The following is a 26,620-nucleotide window of genomic DNA, read 5'->3' as shown; positions in this document are numbered from 1 at the left end:
TTTATTTATTGTGATAATTGCAAAACTTATTGCAAATTTACAGTGATAAATGTGGAATATCATGTTGAAACCAAGGTGAGGACATAATTTCATAAGACTTTTATTCAACTGGATGTCCTTTTGACTCAAAGATCACACCCAGCCCGTCCAAACGCCCTTTTCCCAAAACATACCTGATGAAAATTTTGCGATATTCGTCTTGCTCCAAACAATCCACAAGTCAAATAATTATAACTGCTGGGTTGAACCAGCTTTTTAGCGTTAAGGGGCAATAAAAAAGAGATTTGTATGGCAATTCATGGCTGGAATAATGCACTCCCTCAAGAGATTCCCATTGATGCCCCAATGTTTTTGTCCTCTCCCGTAGATTTTTAAAACACATTTTTTTATGTTTTCATTGAAAAATACCTTTTTCTTATGAAAAAAATTCCACTGAAAAAAAAAATTAAATAAGAAAACTGTCTCCCCCTTACATTTGCTAACAGGTTCCCCCTACACATTTTAGTCAATTGGCACCTCTTGTCCCCCTCCAAGCAAGTTTCAGTTCTTCCAAACTGAAATCATGGCTGATAAGTCCTAATTGAAGAAAAGATTTATGATGCTTGTCAATACCAAGCTTTATTTGGGAATAAGTTTTAATTGGTTAAAAAAATTATTAACCTTCCAAAGGCCTAGATTTGTTCATGGTCGGTGAACTAATTACAGGATGAGACAAAAAACCGCACACTTAATCGCTTTTTCGGTTGTTTACAATTTACTGTGAAAGTAAAATTGTAGCAGATAGGTGTTAGTGGCTGTGATGTAAACGTTGAGATATGAATTGGATAACACAGAAATGATTGTTCTAAAACAGGTGATGCAAACTCACAAAACTGTTTATTACGGAAATTTTGTACGAAGACCTGGTTTGTGAAGGAAACACTCTTTCTTAATTCTCATTCCAAATATAATAGGCTATTTAGATAGCTTTGGAAACACTCTTTCCAAACACTCTTTCCAAATATAATTCTCATTCCCCTGGGCTATTTAGATAGCTTTGCTCATTTTGTCATACTGATTAGGCAAACTATCGGATTTTGTTCTACTGTTGATGAGAAGTGAGTACCAAGAACATTGCAAACCAGTAGAATCACTAAAATTTCGTATATAGTCTACGGGTATAATTGGCTCTATTGGGGGGCGGGCGGGGGTTAGATGGGATTAACATGATAGCTACTATTACATTTGGATTATCGGGTGTTATTGATCTTTTGTAATTAAAGTGTTTTCTTTAGAAAGGAGTCTTGACATAGGATTGCTTTAATTATTAATTGAAGTTGTTTTATTGAAGTTTCTAATTTGGGAAAGCTACCAGAGACTGTGGTAGCAGTGGATTTTATGTCCGCCCCTGAGGGAAGTACTGCGTTTATAAAATTCACACTTTTTTGTATTCAGACAATTTCTTCTAAATTGATTCTTAGAGTCACTCCCAGTTTTAATGCATCCAGTCCCCCTCTCCCCTAATGCCGAAAATACGAAAGCTACTCTGCCAGTTAAACTGGAAGTAACTAAGAAAATCCAATAAATATAGGGTTTTTTACATAAATGAAGTAGAAATTTTGTTATTATTATGTTCCCTTCAGAAAGAGACATAAACACTACTGATGCCGATTTGTTTTAGTGAGTGTGTTTATTATTTTTCTAGTTTATTCTGTCTTATTTCTAGTTAAAATTAAAAGCAAATTATCTCATTTGTATAGAACATCGTGTATGGCACCTCGCACATCATGATTGTCCAACATGTCACTAGTCTATTACGTAGGTTTCATGAAACCTACCTAATAGACGTAAACCTACTTTCCCTTGAAGCAACAGACGGGTAGTTTTGAGAAGAAAAAAAAAACAATCAGACCCTCGTTTTGGGATGAATGTATAGCATCGAACAAAGTAGTTTTTTTTTCAACTCCTCCTATCAGGGCGTTAAATTCTCCAGATAATCAGAACAGGCTTTGTACCTACGTGTTTGTATTATCATCTTGAGAAACTTTTGACTAAATTAAGTGTCCCGGGACTCATCTCCTTACGTTTATCTTTTTTTTCATTTAACTACATCTGTTGCATATCTTTCCTATCTGGCAAACCTGACTTTCGAATGAACTTACAAATAAGGTTGAACCTACTTAGCTTCCTTTAAAGAATGTACATAAAAGGAGTAATTTGTTTATGCAATTGATTTAATTAAATTAGAAATAATAAAATTAATTAGATTTTAAACTTAATTAAAATTTAATTTAAATTATAATAATTAAATTTTGATTAAGTATAATTGATTAAGTCAGATTTAATTATTTAGTTTGAATAATTTAAACTTCAAACTTCGTGCTTTACCATGCTGAAATTTAGGATAGGCTGCATTTTCCTTCATTTTGCCAAGTTCCCTTCAGCTACCCTTAGTATATAGCCCATATTGAATCTGAAAATTCATAGACAGCTCAGTAATGCTGAGTAAAGACCCATGTGTCACCCGCTGATTATTTATTTAAGTAGTTTTCCATCTCCTGGCACTAAGGATGGAAGAGGTGATCACAGAAACTTAAGAAGGAGCTAATTAGATTGGAAGTTGAAAGTTCTAGTGCTCTTTTAAATAGTTGAAAGTGATTGGAGGCAACTATCCTCCTCCAGAGCCCTTTCTGGACACTCGTCCTTCCGCATCCCTCAAGACGTCCGATCAAAATTTTAAGATAAACATTTTTTTAGAATAGTTACAAGGTCGAGTGAATATGCCTCCCGGGAAATATAACCCTCACAGTCCGTGGGGCAAGGGTCTGTACAAATTACCAGTATGTTACGGACAGGCTTTATATTAATAAAAGGAGGGTATGTTTGATCTTGGGTGTCCAGGGGATCAAAATTTTAAGGAACATACTCTAGGTCAAAATAATAACACATTAAGTTGTGGGAGGGGGAGGGCAAGGGTTCCTGGTAACGAATTGAAAAACTTATAGCCTCGACCAGTTTGAAAATTTAAGCCGTTGCGTCTTGGGTCAATAAGAGTCGAATTGAAAAAAAACTGTTTCGCGGGACAGTGTCCTCCCCTAAAAAATGGGGCCAAAAAAAGGGCCACAAAACACTTTTCCTGATTGGTTCGAAGCTTATATCCATAAGTTCTTTGGCAAAGGGAAGGCTTTATAAGGAAAAATAAAAGAAATATAATCTGGGTCCCACAAATAATTAGAAAAGGGCAAAAAAACTTTTTTCCCATCCATTTCACATGGAAGAGGTGGTCCTATAAACTTGGAAGGGGGCTCATTGGATAAGTAATTTAAAGTCTCAGTGCCTTTTTTAAGAGTCGAAAGTGATTAGGGAGAAGCCAGCCTTTTTCAGCTGCCCTTTTCTTCTACCTGCACCCGTGGCCTATCTTCTACCATAATATTAAATTTAAACTGTTAGGACATTTTGTTCAGAAGCGTCAAAAGATGTAATAACTCTACCTCTGGGGTCGGAATCACCACTTCTACTGCTGTTACTACTACTAATACTACGATTAATACTATCCCTGCTACTACTACTACTACTGAACTAAATTAAAAGAGATGAATATCTCAGGGAATATTGAGGGGGTGTTGAACTAAATCAAAAGACTATGTGTATTCACGTGCTTAAAAGAGCGTATCTGCAATATACCAGGAACTGCTGAGGGTAGGAAGTTGAACTTAATGACAACTTTGAGAGAGATGCAGTGGCGTATCCAGGGGGAGGGCGAGGGGGGTGCTCACCCCTAACGTTGTCTAAAGTAGTGTAATTTACTTAGTTAACGTAAGATTGCGTTAAAATCCTGGATCCACTCCTGGAGAGATGTTGCGCTAAATAAAAATTCACTAGCTGAATCCAGGTTGTTCAAAGGGTGGGTCTATATTGATCCCAGGAATGGCTATGAGTATTAAGTTGAGACTTTCAGGGAATGCTGAGGAAGATTTTAACCCAAATCAAAAAACACTATACGCATCCACTAAGTCAAAACGGTATGTCCTCAATATCTGAAGAACAGTTTAGGGTATTAAGTTGAGATTTTCAGAGAATGTTGGAGAGGGGGGAGAGGGTGTTGAAACTAGTAACACTATGTACGTCAAAGTTGTCAAAAGGGCGTAGATACAATATCTCAGGAAATGCTAAGATTATTAAGTTGAGACTTTCAGGAAATGTAGATGCGATATTGAATTAAATCACGAGATGCTATGTGCATCCAGGATGTTAAATGGCAAGTGTGTGCAATATATAAGGCGCAATTAAGGGTGTTGAGTTGAAACTTTCAGACTTTGTTGATGATGATGTTGAACTTAATCAAAAGAGACTGTGTGCATCCTGAATGTTGAAAGGATGCATAAGCAATGTCTCAGGAGCAACTAGTAATATATAGTTTAAGCTTTTAGGAAATGCTCGGCCGGATGTTGAACAAGATACTGAGCGTATCAATGTTGTCTGAATGACACCTTTTCTTCACCACACGTTGCAAATGCTCAGGTCAAAGCACAGTTTATATAATTAGCAGTATGATTTTTCCCTATCTCACCCATTATAAAAACCCGGACGCGAGGTGCGAGGGCTCCAGAGAACGTATAAACATAAGCGGCATTAGATCTTTTCACGGGTAGACAAAGAATAATCACCTACGGAACAAGTACTGACAAAACCACTTGGCCGGCTCACCAATAAGTGCACACATAAGTGGGAGGAGCTCTTTGTTCGCACCGAGAATGAAGAGCCAGAAATCATCTGCGGTAAACTTACTGGATAATTATATAAACTGTGGGTCAAAGTCACCAATTAAAGAGTTTAAAGAGTCAGAAATAAGAGAGTTGAGTGATACCTCTGATAAAGATTCATTCTTCCATACCGTTTTCACGCGTTTGTAGTATTTTGACAATCTCCCAGGAGGATCTTTTGGGTACACTGTCCATAAATTACTGTTGAATCAAAATCTTAGTACAAGAGCCATTCCAAACCTAAATTTCAAATTGAATGCAATTCATACAATATAGTAATGAATATAATCAAAACCAACGCTCAGAGCCCCATATGCAACTTAAGAATTTAAATATAATTATGTTTTAATTCTTAAGCTGAAAACCTCAGAAAGTGGAGAAATATTTATTATGCAGTATTAACCAATAATAAACCTTTGGCTGTCAAAAACGAACAGAAACTAATTTTAAAAGAAACTTTCCGAGGAAGACGTTTTATAAAGAAAAGTAAAGAACCACATTAAAGCTTGAGACGAGCAGAAATAAAGCCCCACAATAATTCAAACTTCCGGCGACCAAAAATTACTGTTAATGAATAAAGAAACCCAAAAAGAAACAGGAATTAAAATAAATAATCACATAAAACGTAAAGATAACATATACTAATATAAATGAATAGCTAAAACGAGTAAAAATTCTCAAGTCAAACACAAAGTGAATAAAAATTAATGCAAACGGAAGTTTGGCTAATTCCCACCTCCTAACCGTAAACCTTTTAACCCATTGTCATTTGCACTTTACTGACAGCTAAATATATTTTAAACAATCTATAATTAAAACATTGAAAAATAAAACAATTTTGAAAACAATAAAAGTAAAACATTTAAATAAAATTTTCAATCTTGAACTGCTAAGAATTCCTGGAATTAATATCATTATATATTAAACATTCAATTTATTTTCATTAGTTCTTTCCAGTTATTTTGATTATTATGTTACATATACTATTTTGTGTATTACATACTTATTTTGAAGTTGTTCCGATGAAAATTAAGAGTTGAGTTGAAACTAAGACGAACAAAATTACTGCTTTGCAGTTTATGTAACATATTTTGAAAAACTTTTTCAGATAAACTGGCTCGTGATATTTCCGTGTATTTGTAGAATTTTGAAAACTTATTGCTTTACAGAAAACTAGGCTTGCTTGAGATTTTTAGATAATTAAAATTGTGCAGTTATTTTATTGATTTTATGGCCACTAAAAACTATAGAGAATTATACAAATTAGTCTTTTAGTTTCTGCGACCTACTGAACAATTTTTCTGCTTCTAATCTTGTTTTGCTGCGTCGGTTTTGTGTTTTCAGTAAATTGCTGTTTTATCGGAATTCTTCAAATATAGGGGAATAATAAAAGTTAGTTCCTTTGAAAAAGTTTTAAAAGAATATATTGGATAAATTGCAAAGCAGTAATATTTATGAATTTCAATCCATTTTCATCAGGAACTTTGTTTTTTTCTTTTGTTAAGTTTTTAAAATTTACAAAATAAACTTTACAAAAAGATCCGCGTGAAACTTAGGCAAAGAAACCATAGTCAACAGGTCAACAAGTCTACATGACGTTTTTGTTACAGCAGGGTTTTAAAAGTTGGTTTAACTTCGCATTCCTCTTAAGCTTGCCATTAAAAAAATCAGTAATTCTCTCACATAAAGAGTCCATGGGGTATATCATTCTTGGCATTTTTGAGTTACATAAAAAAAGTAATTACTTAGGAAATATTATCCTTTATGAAATGTATACAAATTTTAGAAGCATGAAGGACATAAAGAGAATTTAAGATGTGTAGTTAGTATTATTACACGAAGATTAGTGTTATCATTATTGACAATTAATAGATCAAAAGAATTTTTTCTATGCTGATTGCAAATATATTAAAAAATCATTAAGTCCAATGCTACTCATCAAAAGGTATGAGCCTGGGAAAATTTTCCTAATTTTGAAAAAGGGGGAAATACTCCCAACAACTAAGCTATCTTAATGAAAATCACACCATCAAATTTAGCATATAAGAGAACCTTGTTTTAGAGGTTTCAAGCTCCTATCCACACAACACATCTTATGTTTTTCCCCCAGAAGAAACATCATAGATGCGTATTTATTCGTTTGTCCTTTGTTTTGTTTTTATTTTTGTGTTTTCCCAAGGACGACCGTATCAGACCAATGGTCATAGAAGTTAAGGAGGGGGATCATTCAAACGGAAATTAAAAGTTCTAGTGTTCTTTTAAAGTAACTAAAGACATTGTGCCACGGGAAAAAAAGAGTTTTGTGCCATTTCATGGCACCACACTAAAATTTTGCCCCAAAGAGGACCAAGTTGCTATCGACTGTAAATTCTGAGGTAGCCAATTGATTCAAAAGCATCATACGTGAAAAGTCACGTAGTGCATACAAGATATATGGTTAATATGATGTTTATCTTAATGCTTAATTTAACTAGGTTGACTCACTTGATTTTTTGTGACATTGTGTTTCGTGATGTATAAATACGCATCATCTATTATGAAGGAGGGGTGGTGGGTCATTGCGTAGGTGAGAGGGGGGCTGATGCCTAAAAGAGCCCATTTTAAAGCCCAAATTGTCTAACTCTTCACGATCCTTTAGATAAATATAGATAGGGGTAGGGTGGAGGTAGGCATGAACCTCTCTTCTTATCGCAAAAAGTGTTTCTGACAATTATTTTAAAGATTCATTTAAACCAAACTGATCTGCTTCATATTTCGTAAAATCATACACGTAGATGAGCAACTACGCATCATCTATTATGAAGGAGGGTCATATTGCTGGAGGGGAGGGGGCAGACTGCTCAAAGAATGCATTTTAATGCCCAAATATGCGAACTCTCATTGAGCTTTCAGATAAACATAAAACGATTTTTTCAGGAGGGGGTCGGGGATAAATTTATATCTGATCCCTCCTTCTTCCCGAGAAAACCTGTAATCTATGCTTTTATTATTGGTGCTAAGGTTGGAGGAGGGTAATAGTTCCCCTTCCATTGCAACAATCTTTCTCTAAGTAGTATAAAATATTGCATTCACATGCCTACCATCACAGAAATGGAAAAGGAGAGGTGAAGCATTACGTGCCTCGCCAGGCAAATTTTTTTTTTTGGGGGGGGGGGGAGTGCTAGCAATGGCTTTGTTATTAGCAATTTTAAATGGTAATTTTTCTCTTTACCTACTTATAGACAACGTTTCAATGTATTTAAACGTATGTATACAATGTATTTGAGCTTCAGATAAGCCTATCGCAGATGTCGTGATAGCTGCAGCTTCATAGAACACCAAAAGTCACGCAGGATTCCCCTCCACATGAATAACGATACCGCCTTCCGTCCACCAAATATTTTGTAGTGAAGATATTATTTATTTATTTTTACTTTATTCAATAAAGGAGGAAGCCATAGGCTTGTTGCAAAAAATTATTAAGGACTTATTCAACGAAACTACTGTCCATCAAAAATTTTGACTAAATATTCAAACTTTGTTCAAAATTTTAATTACAATCCAACATTTTAATTCTCAAGCAGAAAAACTGAAAAATTAGGACGCTTCCAACTATTTTTGATATATACAATAGACCATAGGTTTATGGGGCCGGCGCCCCACGTCATCCTTTTGTTAGGCCTAGGCTTGATTTTAAAAACGGTCTTAAATTTAACTTTTAAAAAAACGAGTTTTTCTAACTGAAAGTAAGGACCATCAGGGGAGGAGATTGGGCGCATTGCTAAAAAATCAACCATGATATTTGGAAAGAGCGTAAAATAAGGAATCTAAAAGCATTACTTATAATATTTTGTATAGCATGATTCCTTCAGAAGAGACCAGCCAGCGACTAATCTCATGAAAAGTAATTACTCACATATATCTATTTATCATAGCCATTCTGAAAAACAAATCAATCGAGATTGCAGATTAACTTGACGGTTGATTACGGACCATTTGCTTTTCTCCTTAGGGCAGTAGAGAGCTATCTTATACTCGTGACCCTACACCAAATATGGGCATAGAGTCCCTAGGGAGAACACCTGTGCTGTCAGTCATTAATCAAATTGTTTCCGGGGAAGTTAATTAATGTCTGACAGATGACGTCAAGTTAACCCTTTCAGTCCCGAATTTTAAGAAAGTTGGTAGGATTTTTTTTAATAGTCATTTATGAGAGAGAAAAATGCGCTCTTTCTAGTGGTGTTACTTGCATCTTTGCATCAAGGCTTGGTGGTGAAGAAAAAATATGTCCTCATATGTGGATGGTGGGAACTAAGGTTTCTAATTTTTCACAATTTCCAGCAGAATTATTTGCGAACAAAAGTATCATCTATTTATTTTCAATTACAAAAAACTGACACTTAGGGTGTGTGAAAACTCTCAAAACATTCAAGGCACAAAACCTTTTCACATTTCACACACGTTATCCGCGAATTGATAGTACACGACTCTAGCGAACAGCGTCCTGCGTTGGTGGCATTCGTCTTGGTAGGTCAGTGGCCAGTCAGTCCGTCATAGTAAATCTTCGGTGCAACAATACAATTATACTTTCGTTTTCGTGTCTGAGAAACCGATAGTGAATGGGACGGTCTCCCGCGAGGTCTAACAGATGCTGCAAAACTAGTTTTCCCGGTGTTGATCAAAGTTCTTGCTACACTGGCCTTGAACTCCAATAGGCCAAGCTCTTTCAGTCCAGCGTCTAAATCGTGCTTTTCCATCCCTGCCTTTTGTGCCTTACTATACAGAATCCACGTATTTACAACTGTAACGTCAACGAAGTTCCAAAAGACCTTCATGTAGTATTTTTTCCCTATCCGGTTATGGCGGTACAAAGCAATGAAATAGTCCATGAGATTGACACCTCCCATTGATTTGTTTTATTCTTGAATGGCATATGGACGCCTCACTGGTACTTGCATTCGGTCTTTCTTTGACCACCTTTTGACTTCATCTTGAGGTTTGACACCAGCGTAGGTGGAAATGGTGTGGACGATCTTGTTATCAAACCAGTGCAAAATTGTGACATTGTTATTTGTGACGACAGAACTTGCTCTACGACCCTCAATCTTCAACTCTCTTTCTGGCTTCAGCTTGGAAGCTGCTTCTGCGATTCGATTCTGTCTGACTGTCCCAACGAGATGAATCTGATTTCCAGCGAGATACTTAGCTAGCGAAACTGAGGTGAAGAAGTTATCAGCATAGATTTTATAACCTCTTCCAGTCAATTTCTGGGAAAGACGAGCAACGACATCACCACCAACGCCTAATCCAAACGTTTCTTTCCCTACCGCAGCTCCTTCATACATCTCGAACTCGTGGATGTATCCCGAAGAACTAGCTCGAGCCCAGCATTTGAAACCCCAAGGTTTGGGTTTGGATTTGATGTACTGCTTCATTTGGGAGCGACCTTTGAAGGGTATCATCATTTCGTCTATGCTGTGGTGTTCTTCGAGAGGACCATTTTGTCAGAATGTACTCTTCAAAACGTCAAGAACCGGTAAAAATTTATCATTTTCCCCACTCTGCGCTTCATTGAAATGAAGGTATTTGGAAATTTTGTCAAAACGATTGCGAGACATTGAATCAGCAACAATCGGAATCCGCATTGCTTCGTCAGATTTCCAGTACCACTTCAGGCGCGGGTATTTGAGGTAAGTGATTACTAGGTTTATCCCCAGGAAGAGCTTCATTTCATGTACAGAAACGTTGAAACTGCTACCTTATGAAACAGCATAGCGGGTAGATTTGAAAGCAATTTTCTCGATCAAGGCATCTGGGACAAGTCTGATGAAAAACTCTACTGGCTCCTTCAGCAATAGAATGTCTGGCAGCAATTCATCACGGTCTGCTTGGAAGGTCGGTCGCGCTCCTGCTAATGGATGGTCAGCAGCTCTCCAAACACCCTTTCGCTTGCTTCCATTGTTAGAACTTACAGCTGGGGTCTCAGAGATATGAGCACTTGCAGATCCATAAATAACATCCTCAATAACAGCAGCGACTGTATCGCTTTCACTTGCACCGTTGAATTCACAGCCGAGTTCCGTTTCTTGATCGTCAAGCAGCTCGTAGAAGGTTTCTGCATTTCCTGGAAAGTCAGATTGATCCCATGTGGGATCGCTGTCATCTTCTTCGCTTGAAAGATCAGTAACATCGAGATCGTCAAAGACGACAAGGCAATCTGCAGCACTGATTTTTTTCGTCTTTCCATTCCTGAAAGAAACACTATGCCGATTATTCACAGATTTCGGATTTCCGAGATGATGCGTATCGTGACGTAACACCATTAAGTAGGCATTCCCTTCTTAGACCACACTGCCGCTCTATCACAAACGAATAAATTTCCAAATGGGGATAAATCCATTTATTTAGACAGTGAAAAAAACATTTTTTTGACAGTGTTTTTTTTCACTGTATAAATAAATGGATTTATCCCCATTTGGAAATTTGTTCGTTTGTGATAGAACGGCAGTGTGGTCTAAGAAGGGAATGCCTACTTAAAGGTGTTACATCACGATACATCGTACATATGGGGAAATAAGACCTACCAAGTACACAACTATAAACTCAACATTTCTTTTGCAATTAGAAGACATAGAAGACTTTGCCATCTTTATTACAAATTTATTTTACGTTTGGGCAATATTAAAGAAGAAAATTTACATCGAGACTTTGAATGAACTCTGTCAGTGAATTTTCTCTGAAAATAATCCAGTGAATAAGCCGGAAGTTAATTATTTTGTGAATGACCTGAAAAGTTACTTTTTTTTGTATATAAATATGCTAGTTTCAGTTATATTATTTTAGTAATTCTACTGATGACGATTACTGTATATGTAATCGAAATATCTGGACTTTTGTACCTGTTTTTTTCACTGTCTAAATAAATGGATTTATCCCCATTTGGAAATTTATTCCTTCGAGATGATGCGATCCCATGGATACGATTTTACTTGTTTTTCCGGTCTTACCGTGCATGGAACTCTGAATTTCCCATTGTCCACAAACGAGGACATGTGCTTATCGAATACCTTGGTGCCCTCTAGCAACAGAAATCGTAAAAACAACAAGAGACCCCTAGATGTCCCTTTGACATTCACTACTACAGTGTCATGGTTCAACTACCCTTGTATCCCAGCGTCCACAAACGGGGACAAAACGCAATGGCGATGTGCTGATAACCCAGAGTTGCAAAGATGATGTAACAGTTGTCTAAGGAAAGTTTAATGACATAATTTTCTACAGCAAAAATCCCAGACTTCCAAATCCAGCCCTAATCAGATTAAAAAAATTTATAAAAGGAAGAATTCTTACCTTTCTGATGTTTGACCTACCTGAGACTTTCTATCGGGCTAGAACGCATGGCTTACCTTAGATGGCGATACTGTGTACAGGTGAAATACTTGAAAGACACTTCTCTAACAGATGGCATGTCAGTGATTTCATTATATTTTCACTGTGTTCTGGGATGAAAGATTAAAGATTTGTCCTCAATTGTGATCGGTGGGAACGAAAGGGTTAATTAATGTCTTTGGAGTTCGACCAGAATTGTTTCCGGGGCAAAGTTTAGATCACACGTGACAGATGATGTCATGGTTGATTGATTTGACACGAAAGGGGAATTAATGTGTTGTTTCTAAGGGAAATTATTGATTCACGAAAGGGGAATTAATTTGTTGTTACCTAAGATAATTATTCCCAAGTGAATTTCTATTAATGTCTTTGGAGTTCTACGAAGAGAATTATTTCCGGGCGAATGTTTTGATCTTAGCGATGAAGTGATTAGCGTGCAAAATGGTTTCCTAGTAATTTCAAATGTTACAGCACAGAGATATCAAAAAACAAAAGGAACTCACTGAAATTACGTTAGTAGTAAGTACATATGGAATTTGCGTAGGTTGTGTTCCTTCCGGTGTATTTCCATCACTTTACATTCCCTGGCACCTTTCCATGGCAAATTACCAGACTAGTTATTTGGCAGTGTATAATATGGTCAAGCATGTTTTGAGAGTTTGGTCGTAATAATATAATGTCCTCAAACAGGTTTTTTTCTGTTTTTGTTGTCAATTGCACAATGAATGTACGTCATGAGTTCACGTGTACATTCTTAAAAAACTGATATGATATAAAGTAGTCAAACATGTTTTGGGGGCATGCACGAAATTATGTAACATAACCGAACCGTTTTTTCGAGGTAACATCCGTTTTTTATGAGCCAATCAGAGAGCGGAGGTTACTCCATATACGATAACTTGATTGATGATTGAGATTTGAATAAAAGGAATAGTTTTCTTTACAACTCATATTAGTAAGAGAATTGAATTCAAAGAGAATAGTTTATTTGAGAATATATTAGTGGAGAAAAAATGAGTGGTGCATTTACATTACTGGAGATTAATGAAGGAGCTGAGAACAGCAGCAACGATATACGAGTACCCAATGTGGCTGTGGAAATAACCACTGGTTGTAGACTATGTCTTGAATGTGACACTATGTATGCAAGATACATGATATCATTAAGCAAATTTAAACAGGAGGAGCAGCTATGTTTTGCTGGAAAAGTGAATATTCTCCATATAAATAAACTTCGGTCAGCATTAGATGTCCTATCGAAATATATTGATGAGAACAAAATGCATCAGTGAATATTATTATTGTAATTATTTTCAATAAAATTGTTTCTAAATCAAAGTTATTTTTTTCTTTCTATATTATATTAGAGTATATTTTTTAGGTTAGAAAATATTCTGGTTAGTCTGAAGTTGGTTGTGAGAGAGTTGGAACTCTGGAAAATAGACAGATTTGAGAAAGAGCGAATCAGGAGGAATCTAGTTATTATGGACAAATATTTGATTCTAGATGACGATTTTCTAGAGCTGTCTGTTCAAAGGAAGATATTTTCTCGGGGTATGCTTGTCGATATAATAAAAACTGATTCTCCATCATTAGACTATTGCATGAAGCTTCTACGTCGTGGTCCAAATGCATTTACACAATTTATTGATCACAACACGGCAAAATGATATTGTGGATATGCTTTTAAACATTAGTTTAGAAATTTAGGACTTTTTTTCATGAGAAAGATGGTGCTCAAGGATGATTTACTCCTCTCTCTCTCTATCTCAGACAATTTTTTGTTGTTGCTAGCTCAGTTTCATTGTGGCAGTGAGAGTGACAACACATGACAAAATGTTCCATACATGTCCGTTATGTATGTACACACTGGGCAGCTGGTCATCGGGTGAGAATTGCACAATGATTGATGAGTATGATGAAAAGTGTAGATTATGCCACCCGTGTAAATTGCATAGAGGATATGCTGTACAAATTAAAGGTTGTAATTCCTGTCTTGAAGAGGTGTGTGACTCTCATCCTAGCGGTCACCTACGCTCCAATTGTCACTATGATAAATGTAATCAGTGGGAGAATACATATCCCGGTATGATTGGAAAGAATCCTAACCGTGATTTTAGTCTATTTCTACGAGATTGGTATCGTCATGGTTTTAGATTGTGCTGGGAGGAAGACTAGGGTCAACAATTAAACTGTTGGAACATCAAAAGAATATATTTTCTACGTATCATTGTGAAGACAATAGGTGTTATGATTATAAGCCCACTGATTTTTATTTGGCAGTGACGGAATGTGATTCGACACTTGAGGACACTATTTGTGAAATTGCTTCAAGTAAGCAAATTGAAATATGTGAATTCTATAGAATGAATGAGAATAGTATCATTGACTATACAAAGAGATATGACAAGAGTGAAGTCACACTCTACTGTAGAAAATGCGACCCTGACATTGCAGTACATCAGTATAAGTACACTGTGAATTCAGATAATCTACCTGCACTAGTTGTTGTCGACAAATATCTAGTAGTGGATGAAATCTAAAGGGTAGAAAAGTTGTTGTATCATGTATATAAATTTTTATTAATAAACATTATCACATACAGTTTTAGAATATTTTATTCTTAGGACAATAAAATTAATATTAAATACACTTGAAAGTGCATTCTCCACAAGAAAGTCGTTCAATCGAGGTAAGTCAACGTAGATTTTGAGAAACTGCTTGTAGGTGTAGCCACGACATCTGAACATGAAAAAGAGTAGTGCATGAAAGCCACATGTCTTAGTCGTTATATCCTGTACTCTTTGTTGATTTTGAATCATGGTTTTCCCACTGCTTTCAATAAAGTTGCTGATGTATGGAGCGTAGAATTTATACGATAGGCCAAGAGGATCAAAAAATTCAATATTCTTTGCTGTTTGAAAGATGCATAGCCAATGGCCGGTCTTCATAGTCGATGGACTGCTATTGACAATGATTAGGGTATTGTTAACACTTGGATTTTTTTCAATGAAGTCCGGAAGTAGGCAATAGGACTTATACTGGGACCTGTATGGATCCATACTAAAAACGTTGATTATTTGGTTTGTGTTCATGGTGCTAGGTCTAGTAGAACACTGCCGTCGGTTGTGATTTCCCAATAGGTTTCAAATTGACTCAGTGATCTTAGCGTGATAGTCTCAGTCAGAACATAGGCAAATTTACACTCTAAACGTACATTGACTGTTCGTACTAGACTCATATCCTGTGTGCCTGACAAGTCCAAAACAATAACCCCATGATTTTTTGAAAACATTGAATCGGTTATTCCATTTTCAAATAGTTGAGAGTCATGATCTAGGGATTGCATGTTGAATTTCTGTCATGAAATGCAAGAGTTGGATTCTGGTTCAAATCTGAAACTTTAGTAGTTTTTTGGATCGAAAAATAAAACAATTTCTATAAAATCTGAGCTAAAAAAGGGTTTTGACCGTAAACTCTAGTTTTTTTTGTAAGAAAATTATGGAAAATACAATTCGTTGGCTCAGAGGTGAAAATTAAGTCCAGTTATGGATCGAAAAATAAACAATCTCTATAAAATCTGAGCTAATAAGGGTTTTTTGCAGTAAACTCTAGTTTTTTGTACGAAAATTATGGAAAATACAATTCTCTGGTGCAAATCTGAAACTTTAGTCTATTTTTGGATCGAAAAATAAACTATTTGTGTAAAATCTGAGCTAATAGGGGTATTTTATCGTAAACTCTAGTTTTTTTTGTAAGAAAATTATGGAAAATACAATTCGTTGGCTCATAGGTGAAAATTAAGTCCAGTTATGGATCGAAAAATAAAATATTTCTATAAAATCTGAGCTAATAAGGATTTTTGCCCGTAAACTCTAGTTTTTTGTGAGAAAATTATGGAAAATACAATTCTCTGGCTCAAATCTGAAACTTAATTCTATTTTTGGATCGAAAAATAAACTATTTCTGTAAAATCTGAGCTAATAATGGTTTTTGACCGTAAACTCTAGTTTTTTGTAAGAAAATTATTGAAAATACAATTGTCTGGTTAAAATCTGAAACTCTAGTCTATTTTTCGATCGAAAAATAAAATTATTTCTACAAAATCCGAGCTAAAAAGGGTTTTTTGACTGTAAACTCTAGTTTTTTGTAAGAAAATTATGGAAAATACAAATCTCTGGTTCAAATCTGAAACTCAAGTCTATTTTTGGATCGAAAAATAAAACTATTTCCGTAAAATCTGAGCTAAAAAAAGGGTTTTTGACCGTAAACTCTAGTTTTTTGTAAGAAAATGATGGAAAATACAATTCTCTGGTTCAAATCTGAAACTTAAGTCTATTTTTGGATCGAAAAATAAAAACATTTCTATAAAATCTGAGTTAAAAGGGTTTTAGACCGTAAACTCTAGTTTTTTGTAAGAAAATTATGGAAAATACCATTCATTGGCTCATAGGTGAAAATCAAGTCCAGTTATGGATCGAAAAATAAAGTATTTCTGTAAAATCTGAGCTAATAAGGGTTTTTGGCCGTAAACTCTAGTTTTTTATAAGAATATTATGGAAAATACAATTCCCTGTTTCAAATATGAAACTTAAGTCTAGTTTTGGATGGAAAAATAAAACTCTTTCTGTAAAATCTGAGCTAATAAGGGTTTTTGACCCTACAATCTAGTTTCTTGTAAGAAAACTATGGAAAATAAAAAGCTCTAGTTCAAATTTTAACCTTAAGTCCAGTTTTGGATACTCATAAGGATGAGGACTGATGATTATAATTCAATATTTTTTCCATAAAAATAGACTATTTTTTTTTAAAACTTCGAAATTATTCAACTTTATTTATTTTTTATTTTTTTTTTTGTACGTATCTTAAAATGACAAAATATGCCTACGACTCTAACAATTGTACTCTATTATTGGTCAGAGATACGATGTGGCTTTCCTATTGGTATTCTATGATCCAGTTATTGACACTTCCTAGTATATTGCATGTATTAAATCAGTATTTCTTACGCAGTGGAACGATAAACACATAAGCCATATCTTTAAAAAAAAGTGAAGATGGAGCATTTTAATAAAGTGTGTTCACATAAAAAGGTTATTGTAGCATTGAATGCTGACAAGGAGAAGTATTTAAACTATGAAACAAGTACAAGCGGTAACACTATTGGAAATGTATGCATGCATTGTCATGACAGTAAGGAATTAAATTTCTTTGGAATACCGAAAAAATTAAACTCTTATGTTGGTGGTTATGCGAGATTGAGATCTCCAGAGATGATTGCACTCAAAGAGAATGCCAACATAAAAATAATCGTTGATGATAGAGGACAACTCCTTTCTACTGTTGCAGGTGACACACTACCTACTGATACATCCAATCGTCAGCTTTCGGGTATTAGCATTCAACGGAATGTCCAAAAAAGAAAGGCCTACTCTTCTACTAATATCGTAAGCCACATCTTGTCTACGTGCCGAAACTGTTATCTATGTAAAAATAATGCGACAATGGACAGTGAAATTACCAGAAAAATAAAAAGGCCATTGTCAGAAAATATCACTATGGAATATAAAGATGAATCGATTAAAAACAAAGCACCAGTAAACGTTGCTGCCATTGATCAAACAGTCAATGAACCAAATAATATCAAAGACAAAAAGAATATTCAGGCTGTTGATGAGACACCAGTAAAAACTGTGTATGACTCTATTTGGAATAGTGATTAATCTACTGATTACGAACTGAGAGAAGACAATAGTTACAATATTAAGAGAGAACATGGTGAACTATTTTATGGAACAGATTCAAAATGTCCAAAGTTAACCATTGATATTAATAATGCATCATAATATATTTTTGTATTAATATTCTACATAGCATTATCTCATTAAAAATATATTATGTATTACCTTGTTTTGTGTTCCTTATTTTTAGAGTAAGCTAGCATATCAAAGGTTTAGAATGTCTATTAAAAAATTGGAGATGTAAGGAAAGGAATTTGCATACATCTATTATCAGACACATGGGATAGTATTGACAAAATCTAGCTATCAGAATGAATAAATTCTTTATCAACATCCGTTGTTGGATATGTTATTATGTCATTATGAAAAATTTTTAAGTAAGTAGGTAAGTAAGTAATTAAGTAGGTAAGTAAGTAACAAACTCTTTCTTGGATTCACCTCTTGGATACACAATACAGAAATTTAATTCAGGAAATTATGGAAAAAAAATTGAACAAATTCTTTATTAACATTCCTTATCGATTGAAGTCGCTTCCTAGACAGTCAATACAACAATTTCACAAAATCTAAGTATCAGATTGATTAAATTCTATATCAACATCCATTTCTCGGATACATGGGGAATGAAATTGACAAAATCTAAGTGTTGGAGTGAATAAATTTTATTTATCAACATCTTTTGTCAGATACATCGAATAAAATTGACAGAATCTAAGTGTCAGAGTGAATAATTTATTTTTTATCAACATCAGTTATCAGTTACAACAATTATAAATAACAAAATCTAAATATCAGAGTGAATAAATGCTTTTTCAGCATCCTTTGTTGGATATGTTGAATAAAATATGCAAAGTCGACATAGCTTTATTTCATTTTTTATGGTTAATTTAGGCGAGCTTACGTGCGCGCACGTAAGCTCGCCTTACGTAAAGAACTTGTTCTGAAAGGGCATAACAAAACCTTTTGAAAAGTATTGCTTGATGTTGGGGTATGCAAGAAGTCGTAAAGTAAAGTTGTGGTGAAAAAGATAAGTACTTCAACTTGTAAAATTGGTTTAGGAAGGACATTAAGAAAAGAGCTTGTTCTGAAATGCCTTTGAAAAGTATTGCTTGGAGTTGAGGTATCCAAAAAAGCTGTAAAGTAAAGTTGTGGGTGAAACGGATGGGTACTTCAAGTTGGAAAATGGGTTTATGAGGGAAATTAAGAAAATAAATTGCTCTGAAATGCCTTTTGAAAGGTATTTTTTGGTTTTGAGGTACACAAAAAGCTGTAAAGTAAAGTTGTGGTGAAAAAGATAAGTGCTTCAACTTGTAAAATTGGTTTAGGAAGGACATTAAGAAAGTAACTTGCTCTGAAATGTCTTTTGAAAAGTATTGCTTCGTGATGAGGTATCCAAAAAGCTGTAAAGTAAAGTTGTGGGTGAAACGGATGGGTACTTCAAGTTGTAAAATGGTTTAGAAGGGACATTAAGAAAGGAACTTGCTCTGAAATAAAGTTCTTGTGTGTGTGAGTAGGATTATGTGTGTGTGTGTAAGTTTTTGTGTGTGTGAGTAGGTTTTTGTATGTGTATAAGTTTTTGTGTGTGTGTAAGTTTTTGTGTGTGTGTAAGTTTGTGTGTGTGTCCATTTTGAAGTTGGAAAATATTTATGTTATTTGGAAAAATAGAAATGATCAATAACTAATTTCTTTTTCATTGTGAAAATTCAGAATAGAACTTGAACTTTTCTTCACTTCGTTGAGAAAATTAAACATTGAACTAGAACTTTTTATCTTCCGGGAAAATATTCACAAGTATGCTATAGCTTTTTCTATCTACTAAGAAAAAATTTAGAATTTGTAAAATTGGTTTAAGAAGAATATTAAGAAAGGAACTTGTTCTGAAAAGATATAATAAAGCCTTTTGAAAAGTATTGCTTGATGTTTGGGTGTGCAAAAAAGTCGTAAAGTACAGTTGTGGGGAAAAAGATAAGTACTTCAACTTGTAAATGGGTTTAGGAAGAAAATTACGTGAAGAACTTGTTCTGAAAAGATATAATAAAGCCTTTTGAAAAGTATTGCTTGATGTTGGGTTATTCGAAAAGCCTTATAGTAAAGTTGTGGGGAAAAAGATGAGTACTTCAACTTGTAAAATTGGTTTAGGAAGGACATTACGTAAAGAACTTGTTCTGAAAGGGCATAATAAAGCCTTTTGAAAAATATTGCTTGATGTTGGGGTATGCAAAAAGTCGTAAAGTAAAGTTGTGATGAAAAAGATAAGTACTTCAACTTGTATAATTGGTTTAGAAAGGACATTAAGAAAAGAGCTTGTTCTGAAATACCTTTGAAAAGTATTGCTTGGAGTTGAGGTATCCAAAAAAGCTGTAAAGTAAAGTTGTGGGTGAAACGGATGGGTACTTCAAGTTGGAAAATGGGTTTAGAAGGGACATTAAGAAAAGAACTTGCTCTGAAATGTCTTTTGAAAAGTATTTCTTTGTTTTGAGGTATCCAAAAAGCTGTTAAGTAAAGTTGTGCTTGAAAAGAATGGATGCTTCAACTTGTAAAATGAGTTTAGAAGGGACATTAAGAAAGGAAATTGCTCTGAAATGCTTTTTGAAAGGTATTTCTTGGTGTTGAGGTATCCAAAAAGCAGTAAAGTAAAGTTGTTGGTGAAAAGGATAGGTACTTCAAGTTGGAAAATGGGTTTAGAAGGGACATTAAGAAAGGAACTTGCTCTGAAATGCCTTTTGAAAAGTATTTCTTGGTGTTGAGGTATCCAAAAAGCTGTAAAGTAAAGTTGTGGGTGAAAAGTATGGATGCTTCAACTTGTAAAATGGGTTTTGAAGGGACATTAAGAAAGGAACTTGATCTGAAATGCCTTTTGAAAAGTATTTCTTGGTGTTGAGGTATCCAAAAAGCTGTAATGTAAAGTTGTTTTGAAAAAGATAAGTACTTCAACTTTTAAAATTGGTTTAGGAAGGACATTAAGAAAAAAAGTTGCTCTGAAATGCCTTTTAAAAGTATATCTTTGTTTTGGTGCATCAAAAAAAGCTGTAATGTAAAGTTTTGTTGAAAAAGATTAGTATTTCAACTTGTAAAATGTGTTTTGAAGGGACATTAAGAGCGTACCTTTCTCTGAAATACCTCTTGAAAAGTATTTCTTGGTGGTGAGATATCCAAAAAGCTGTAATGTAAAGTTGTGGGTGAAAAGGATGGGTACTTCAAGTTGGAAAATAGGTTTAGAAGGGACATTAAGAAAGGAAATTGCTCTGAAATGCCTTTTGAAAAGTATTTCTTGGTGTTGAGGTATCCAAAAAGCTGTTATGTAAAGTTGGGGGGTGAAAAGGATGAATGCTTCAACTTGTAAAATGGGTTTAGAAGAGACATTAAGAAAGGAACTTGCTCTGAAATACCCTTTGAAAAGTATTTCATGGTGTTGAGGTATCCAAAAAGCTGTAATGTAAAGTTGTGGGTGAAAAGGATGAATACTTCAAGTTGTAAAATGAAGTTAGAAGGGATATTAAAAAAGTATCTTGCTCGGACACGCCTTTTGAAAAGTATTTCTTGGTGTTGAGGTATCCAAAAAACTATAAAGTAAAGTTTTGGGTGAAAAGGAAGGATGCTTCAACTGGTAAAATGAGTTTAGGAGGGACATTAAGAAAAAAATTGCTCTGAAATGCCTTTTGAAAGGTATTTCATGTGTTGAGGCATCCAAAAAGCTGTAAAGTAAAGTGGGGGGGGTTGAAAAGGATTGATGCTTCAACTTGTAAAATGTGCTTAGAAGGGACATTAACAACGGAACTTGCTCTGAAATGTCTTTTGAAAAGTATTTCTTGGTGTTGAGGTATACAAAAAGCGGTAAAGTAAAGTTGCGGGTGAATCAGACGGTTGCTTCAACTTTTAAAATGGGTTTAGAAGGGACATTAAGAAAAAAACTTGCTCTGAACTGGCGTTTGAAATGTTTTTCTTGGTGTTGATGTATCCAAAAAGCTGTAAAGTATAGTTTTTGGTAAAAAGAAAGACTGCTTCAAGTTGTAAAATGGGTTTAGAATGGACATTAAGAAAGGAAATTACTCTGAAATGTCTTTTTAAAAGGTATTTCTTGCTGTTGAGGCATCCAAAAAGGTGTAAAGTAAAGTTGGGGGTGAAACGGATGGGTACTTCAAGTTTGAAAATTGGTTTAGAAGAGATATTAAGAAAGGAAATTGCTCTGAAATGTCTTTTGAAAAGTATTGCTTGGTGTTGAGGTAACCAAAAAGCTGTAAAGTAAAGTTGTGGGTGAAAAGGATGAATTCTTCAAATTGTAGAATGGGTTTAGAAGGGACATTAAGAAAGGAAATTGCTCTGAAATGCCTTTTGAAAAGTATTTCTTGGTGTTGAGGTATGGAAAAAGCTGTAAAGTAAAGTTGTGGGTGAAAAGGATAGGTACTTCAAGTTGGAAAATGGGTTTAGAAGGGACATTAAGAAAGGAACTTGCTCTGAAATGCCTTTTGAAAGGTATTTCTTGGTGTTGAGGTATCCAAAAAGCTGTAAAGTAAAGTTGTGGGTGAAACAGATGGGTACTTCAAGTGGGAAAATGGGTTTAGGATGGAGATTAAGAAAGGAACTTGCTCTGAAATGTCTTTTGAAAATTATTTTTTGGTGTTGAGGTATCCAAAAAGCTGTAGTGTAAAGTTGTGGGTGAAAAGGATGGATGCTTCAACTTGTAAAATGAGTTTAGGAGGGACATTAAGAAAAAAATTGCTCTGAAATGCCTTTTGAAAGGTATTTCATGGTGTTGAGGCATCCAAAAGGCTGTAAAGTAAATTGGGGGGGACATTAAGAAAGGAACTTGCTCTGAAATGTCTTTTGAAAAGTTTTGCTTGGTGTTGAGGTAACCAAAAAGCTGTAATGTAAAGGTGGGGGGTGAAAAGGATGAATGCTTCAACTTGTAAAATGGGTTTAGAAGGGACATTAAGAAAGGAAATTGCTCTGAAATGCCTTTTGAAAAGTATTTCTTGGTGTTGAGGTATCCAAAAAGCTGTAAAGTAAAGTTGTGGATGAGAAGGATGGGTACTTCAAGTTGGAAAATGGGTTTAGAAGGGACATTAAGAAATGAACTTGCTCTGAAATTCCTTTTGAAAGGTATTTCTTGGTTTTGAGGTATCAAAAAAGCTGTAAATTAAAGTTGTGGGTGAAACGGATGGGTACTTCAAGTTGGAAAATGGGTTTAAAAGGGACTTTAAGAAAGGAACTTGCTCTGAAATGCCTTTTGAAAGGTATTTCTTGGTGTTGAGGTATCCAAAAAGCTGTAAATTAAAGTTGTGGTTGAGAAGGATGGGTACTTCAAGTTGGAAAATGGGTTTAGAAGGGACATTAAGAAAGGAACTTGCTCTGAAATGCCTTTTGAAATGTATTTCTTGGTGTTGAGGTATCCAAAAAGCTGTATAATAAAATTGTTGGTGAAACATATGGGTACTTCGACTTGTAAAATGGATTTAGGAGCGGCTTTAAGAGAGGAACTTGCTCTGAAATGTATTTTGAAAAGTATTTCTTGGTGTTGAGGCATACAAAAAGCTATAAAGTAAAGTTACGTGTGAAAAGGATGAATGCTTCAACTTGTAAAATGGGTTTAGAAGGGACATTAAGAAAGGAACTTGTTCTGAAATGCCTTTTGAAAAGTATTGCCTGGTCTTGGGGCATTCAAAAAGCTGTAAAGTAAAGTTGTGGGTGAAAAGGATGGGTACTTCAACTTGTAAAATGGTTTTAGAAGGGACATTAAGAAAATAACTTGTTCGGAAATGCTCTTGAAAAGTATTGCTTGGTGTTGGCGCATTCAAAAAGCTGTAAAGTAAAGTTGTGTGTGAAAAGGATGGGTACTTCAATTTGTAAAATGGGTTTAGGATGGACACTATGAAACGAACTTGTTCTGAAATGCCTTTTGAAAAGTATTGCCTGGTGTTGGGGCATTCAAAAGGCTGTAAAGTAAAGTTGTGGGTGAAAAGGATGTGAACTTCAACTTGTAAAATGGGTTTAGGAAGGACATTAAGAAAATAACTTGTTCGGAAATGCCCTTTGAAAATTTTTGCTTGGTGTTGGGGCATTCAAAAAGCTGTAAAGTAAAGTTGTGGGTGAAAAGGATGGGAACTTCAACTTGTAAAATGGGTTTAGGAAGGACATTAAGAAAAGAAGTTGCTCTGAAATGTCTTTGAAAAGTATTGCTTGGTGTTGGAGCATTCAAAAGGCTGTAAAGTAAAGTTGTGGGTGAAAAGGATGGGTACTTCAACTTGTAAAATGGGTTTAGGATGGACATTAAGAAAATAACTTGTTCTGAAAAGATATTATAAAGCCTAAGAAAGTATTAAAAAATGGTAGCTCCGGGGACCCTTTGGGGTGCGGGGGGCACCTTTGCGGAGCGGGGGTCTTCCTTGAGGGTTGGGGTTTAGGGAATATTGCCTTTTGCGTCTGGGTAGAGGATATCACGACACTGTTCAAATACAACTTGTTTAATATAACGACCACAGAGTTTCACTCTCAAATTCTCTTCTAAAACCTATTCTAAAATCATCTTTTAAAATGTCTCTAACTGTTTCGCCGAAATAATTCCCTAAAATGTCTAAAACGGTTTCACCCAAATAATCCCTAAACGTAATTTCAGTGAGTTCCTTTTGTTTTTGACATCTCTGTGCTTTCACATTTGAAATTACTGGGAAACCCTTTCGCGCGCTAATCACTTCATCGCTAAGATCAATACATTCACCCGGAAACAATTCTCTTCGTAGAACTCCAAAGACATTAATAGATATTTGCTCGGCAATAATTCTCTTTGGAAACAACAAATTAATTCCCCTTTCGTGAATCAATAATTCCCCTTAGAAACAACAAATTAATTCCCCTTTCGTGTCAAATCAATCAACCATGACATCATCTGTCACGTGTGATCTAAACTTTGCCCCGGAATCAATTCTGGTTGAACTCCAAAGATATTAATTAACTTGACGTCATCTGTCAGACATTAATTAACTTCCCCGGAAACAATTTGATTAATGACTGACAGCACAGGTGTTCTCCCTAGGGACTCTATGCCCATATTTGGTGTAGGGACACGAGTATAAGATAGCTTTCTACTTAGGGCACAGTACACATATCTAGATATATTTAATGTGCCTTAGGGGCCGTAATACAGTAAAGAAGAATAACCTTATCTTATACTGGCTTCGCTCTGTCATACTTGAGGGGTTGTATGAAATTCTTAAAATTTGACTTAATATTTAAAAATATTGGTCCGTTAAATCTTCAAATTATTGTGAAATTTATGTAGAAATTTTAGAAAAGGGACGCGCATTAAAACTTATGGAGTTTATCACGGTCCCCTTTTCATGCTTCCCAGCCTTTCAAATCTAGAAATGGTGCACAAAAGCCCCATATGGCACTTTATGATGGCCTTTCCAAGAGGAATCTACAAAAAGCCTGTTGATATAACCAACGGCCTCGAATTGGCCTATAAAACATACCTGTGGGATATTTAAGTAGCCCGCTAGTTCTAACAGTCAGCAGCTGATTCATGAATTTATTAAAGGAACTGGAAGTTGGGCATACACGAGGAGGCTTGCAAATCTCAGGTTCCGGGTTTGCGACCATAGTAGTAAGGGTGTATGCACTTTCACCAGTGATTGCGTAATATGCCTTACCACGGGTCAATCACATATTACTACGAACGGTACATGCCTTACCAGACGGGTTTTCTAAGGTAACACCCATTTTTTTGGGGTCAAACAGAGAGAGAGAGCGGCGGTTACTGCATATACGGTAACTTCATTAGTAGTTGGATTCAAATATAAGAAGTAATTTTCACTCTAGTTTATATTAGTAGGAGAATTAAAATCAGAGAGAGAACAGTTTATTTGAGAGGATATTAATGGAGAAAAAATGAGTGGTGCATTTACATTATTGGAGATTAATGATGGAACCGACAGCAGCAGCAGCAATGATATACGAGTACCCAATGTAGCTGTGGAAATAACCGCTGGCTGTAGACAATGCCTTGAATGGGATAGTATGTATGCTAGATACGTGATATCATTAAGCAAGTTTAAGCAGGAGGAGCAACTATGTTTTGCTGGAAAAGGGAATATTCTCCATATAAATAAACTTCGGTCAGCATTAGATGTCCTATCGAAATATATTGATGAGAATAAAATCCATCAGTGAATATTATTATTGTAATTATGTTCAATAAAAATGTTTCTAAATCAATGATATTTTTTTCTTTCTATAGTAGACTAGCGTATATTTTCTAGAGTACAAAAAGAAATTCTGGTTAGTCTGAAGTTGGTTGTGAGAGTGTTAGGACTCTAAAAAATGGATAGATTCGAGAAAGAGCGAATCATGAGGAATCTGGTTCTTATGGAAAAACATTTGATCCTAGATAATAATTTTCTAGAGTTGTCTATTCAAAGGAAGATATTTTCTCGGGGAATGCTTGTTGATATAATGAAAACTTATTCTCCATCATTAGACTATTGTATGAAGCTTCTACGTCGTGGTCCAAATGCATTTACCCAATTTATTGATATATTGATAACGACATGGCAAAATGATATTGTGGATATGCTTTTAAATATTAGTTTAGAAAATTAGGTCTTTTTTTTCCTGAAAAAGATGGTGCTCAAGGATGATTTACTCCTCTCTCTCTCTCTATCTCAGACAACTTTTGTTGTTGCTAGCTCAGTTTCATTGTAGTAGTGAGAGTGTCAACACATGACAAAATGTTCCATAAATGTCCGTTATGTATGTACACACTGGGCAGCTGGT

At 35.1% G+C, this 26,620-nt stretch overlaps 1 protein-coding gene across 1 annotated transcript in view; it reads left to right on the top strand.

The window, feature by feature from the left end:
- The first annotated feature begins 796 nt into the window (after positions 1-796).
- The window catches only part of LOC148955655 (uncharacterized), a 93,694-nt gene continuing 67,870 nt past the window's right edge, over positions 797-26,620 (top strand). Inside the window, exon 1 of the mRNA XM_089103325.1 lies at positions 797-853. Coding sequence (XP_088959451.1) covers positions 836-853 — 18 coding nt within the window. The 5' untranslated portion in view covers positions 797-835. The remainder of the gene's footprint in view (positions 854-26,620) is intronic.

Source organism: Artemia sp. Qi Xiang Cuo, chromosome 2 (genome assembly GCF_049724085.1).
Source record: "Artemia sp. Qi Xiang Cuo chromosome 2, ASM4972408v1, whole genome shotgun sequence".
NCBI classification, from domain to species: Eukaryota; Metazoa; Arthropoda; class Branchiopoda; order Anostraca; family Artemiidae; genus Artemia; species Artemia sp. Qi Xiang Cuo.
The sequence above is the reverse complement of the archived record's forward strand: the minus strand, read 5'-3'. Positions and strand labels throughout refer to the sequence as shown.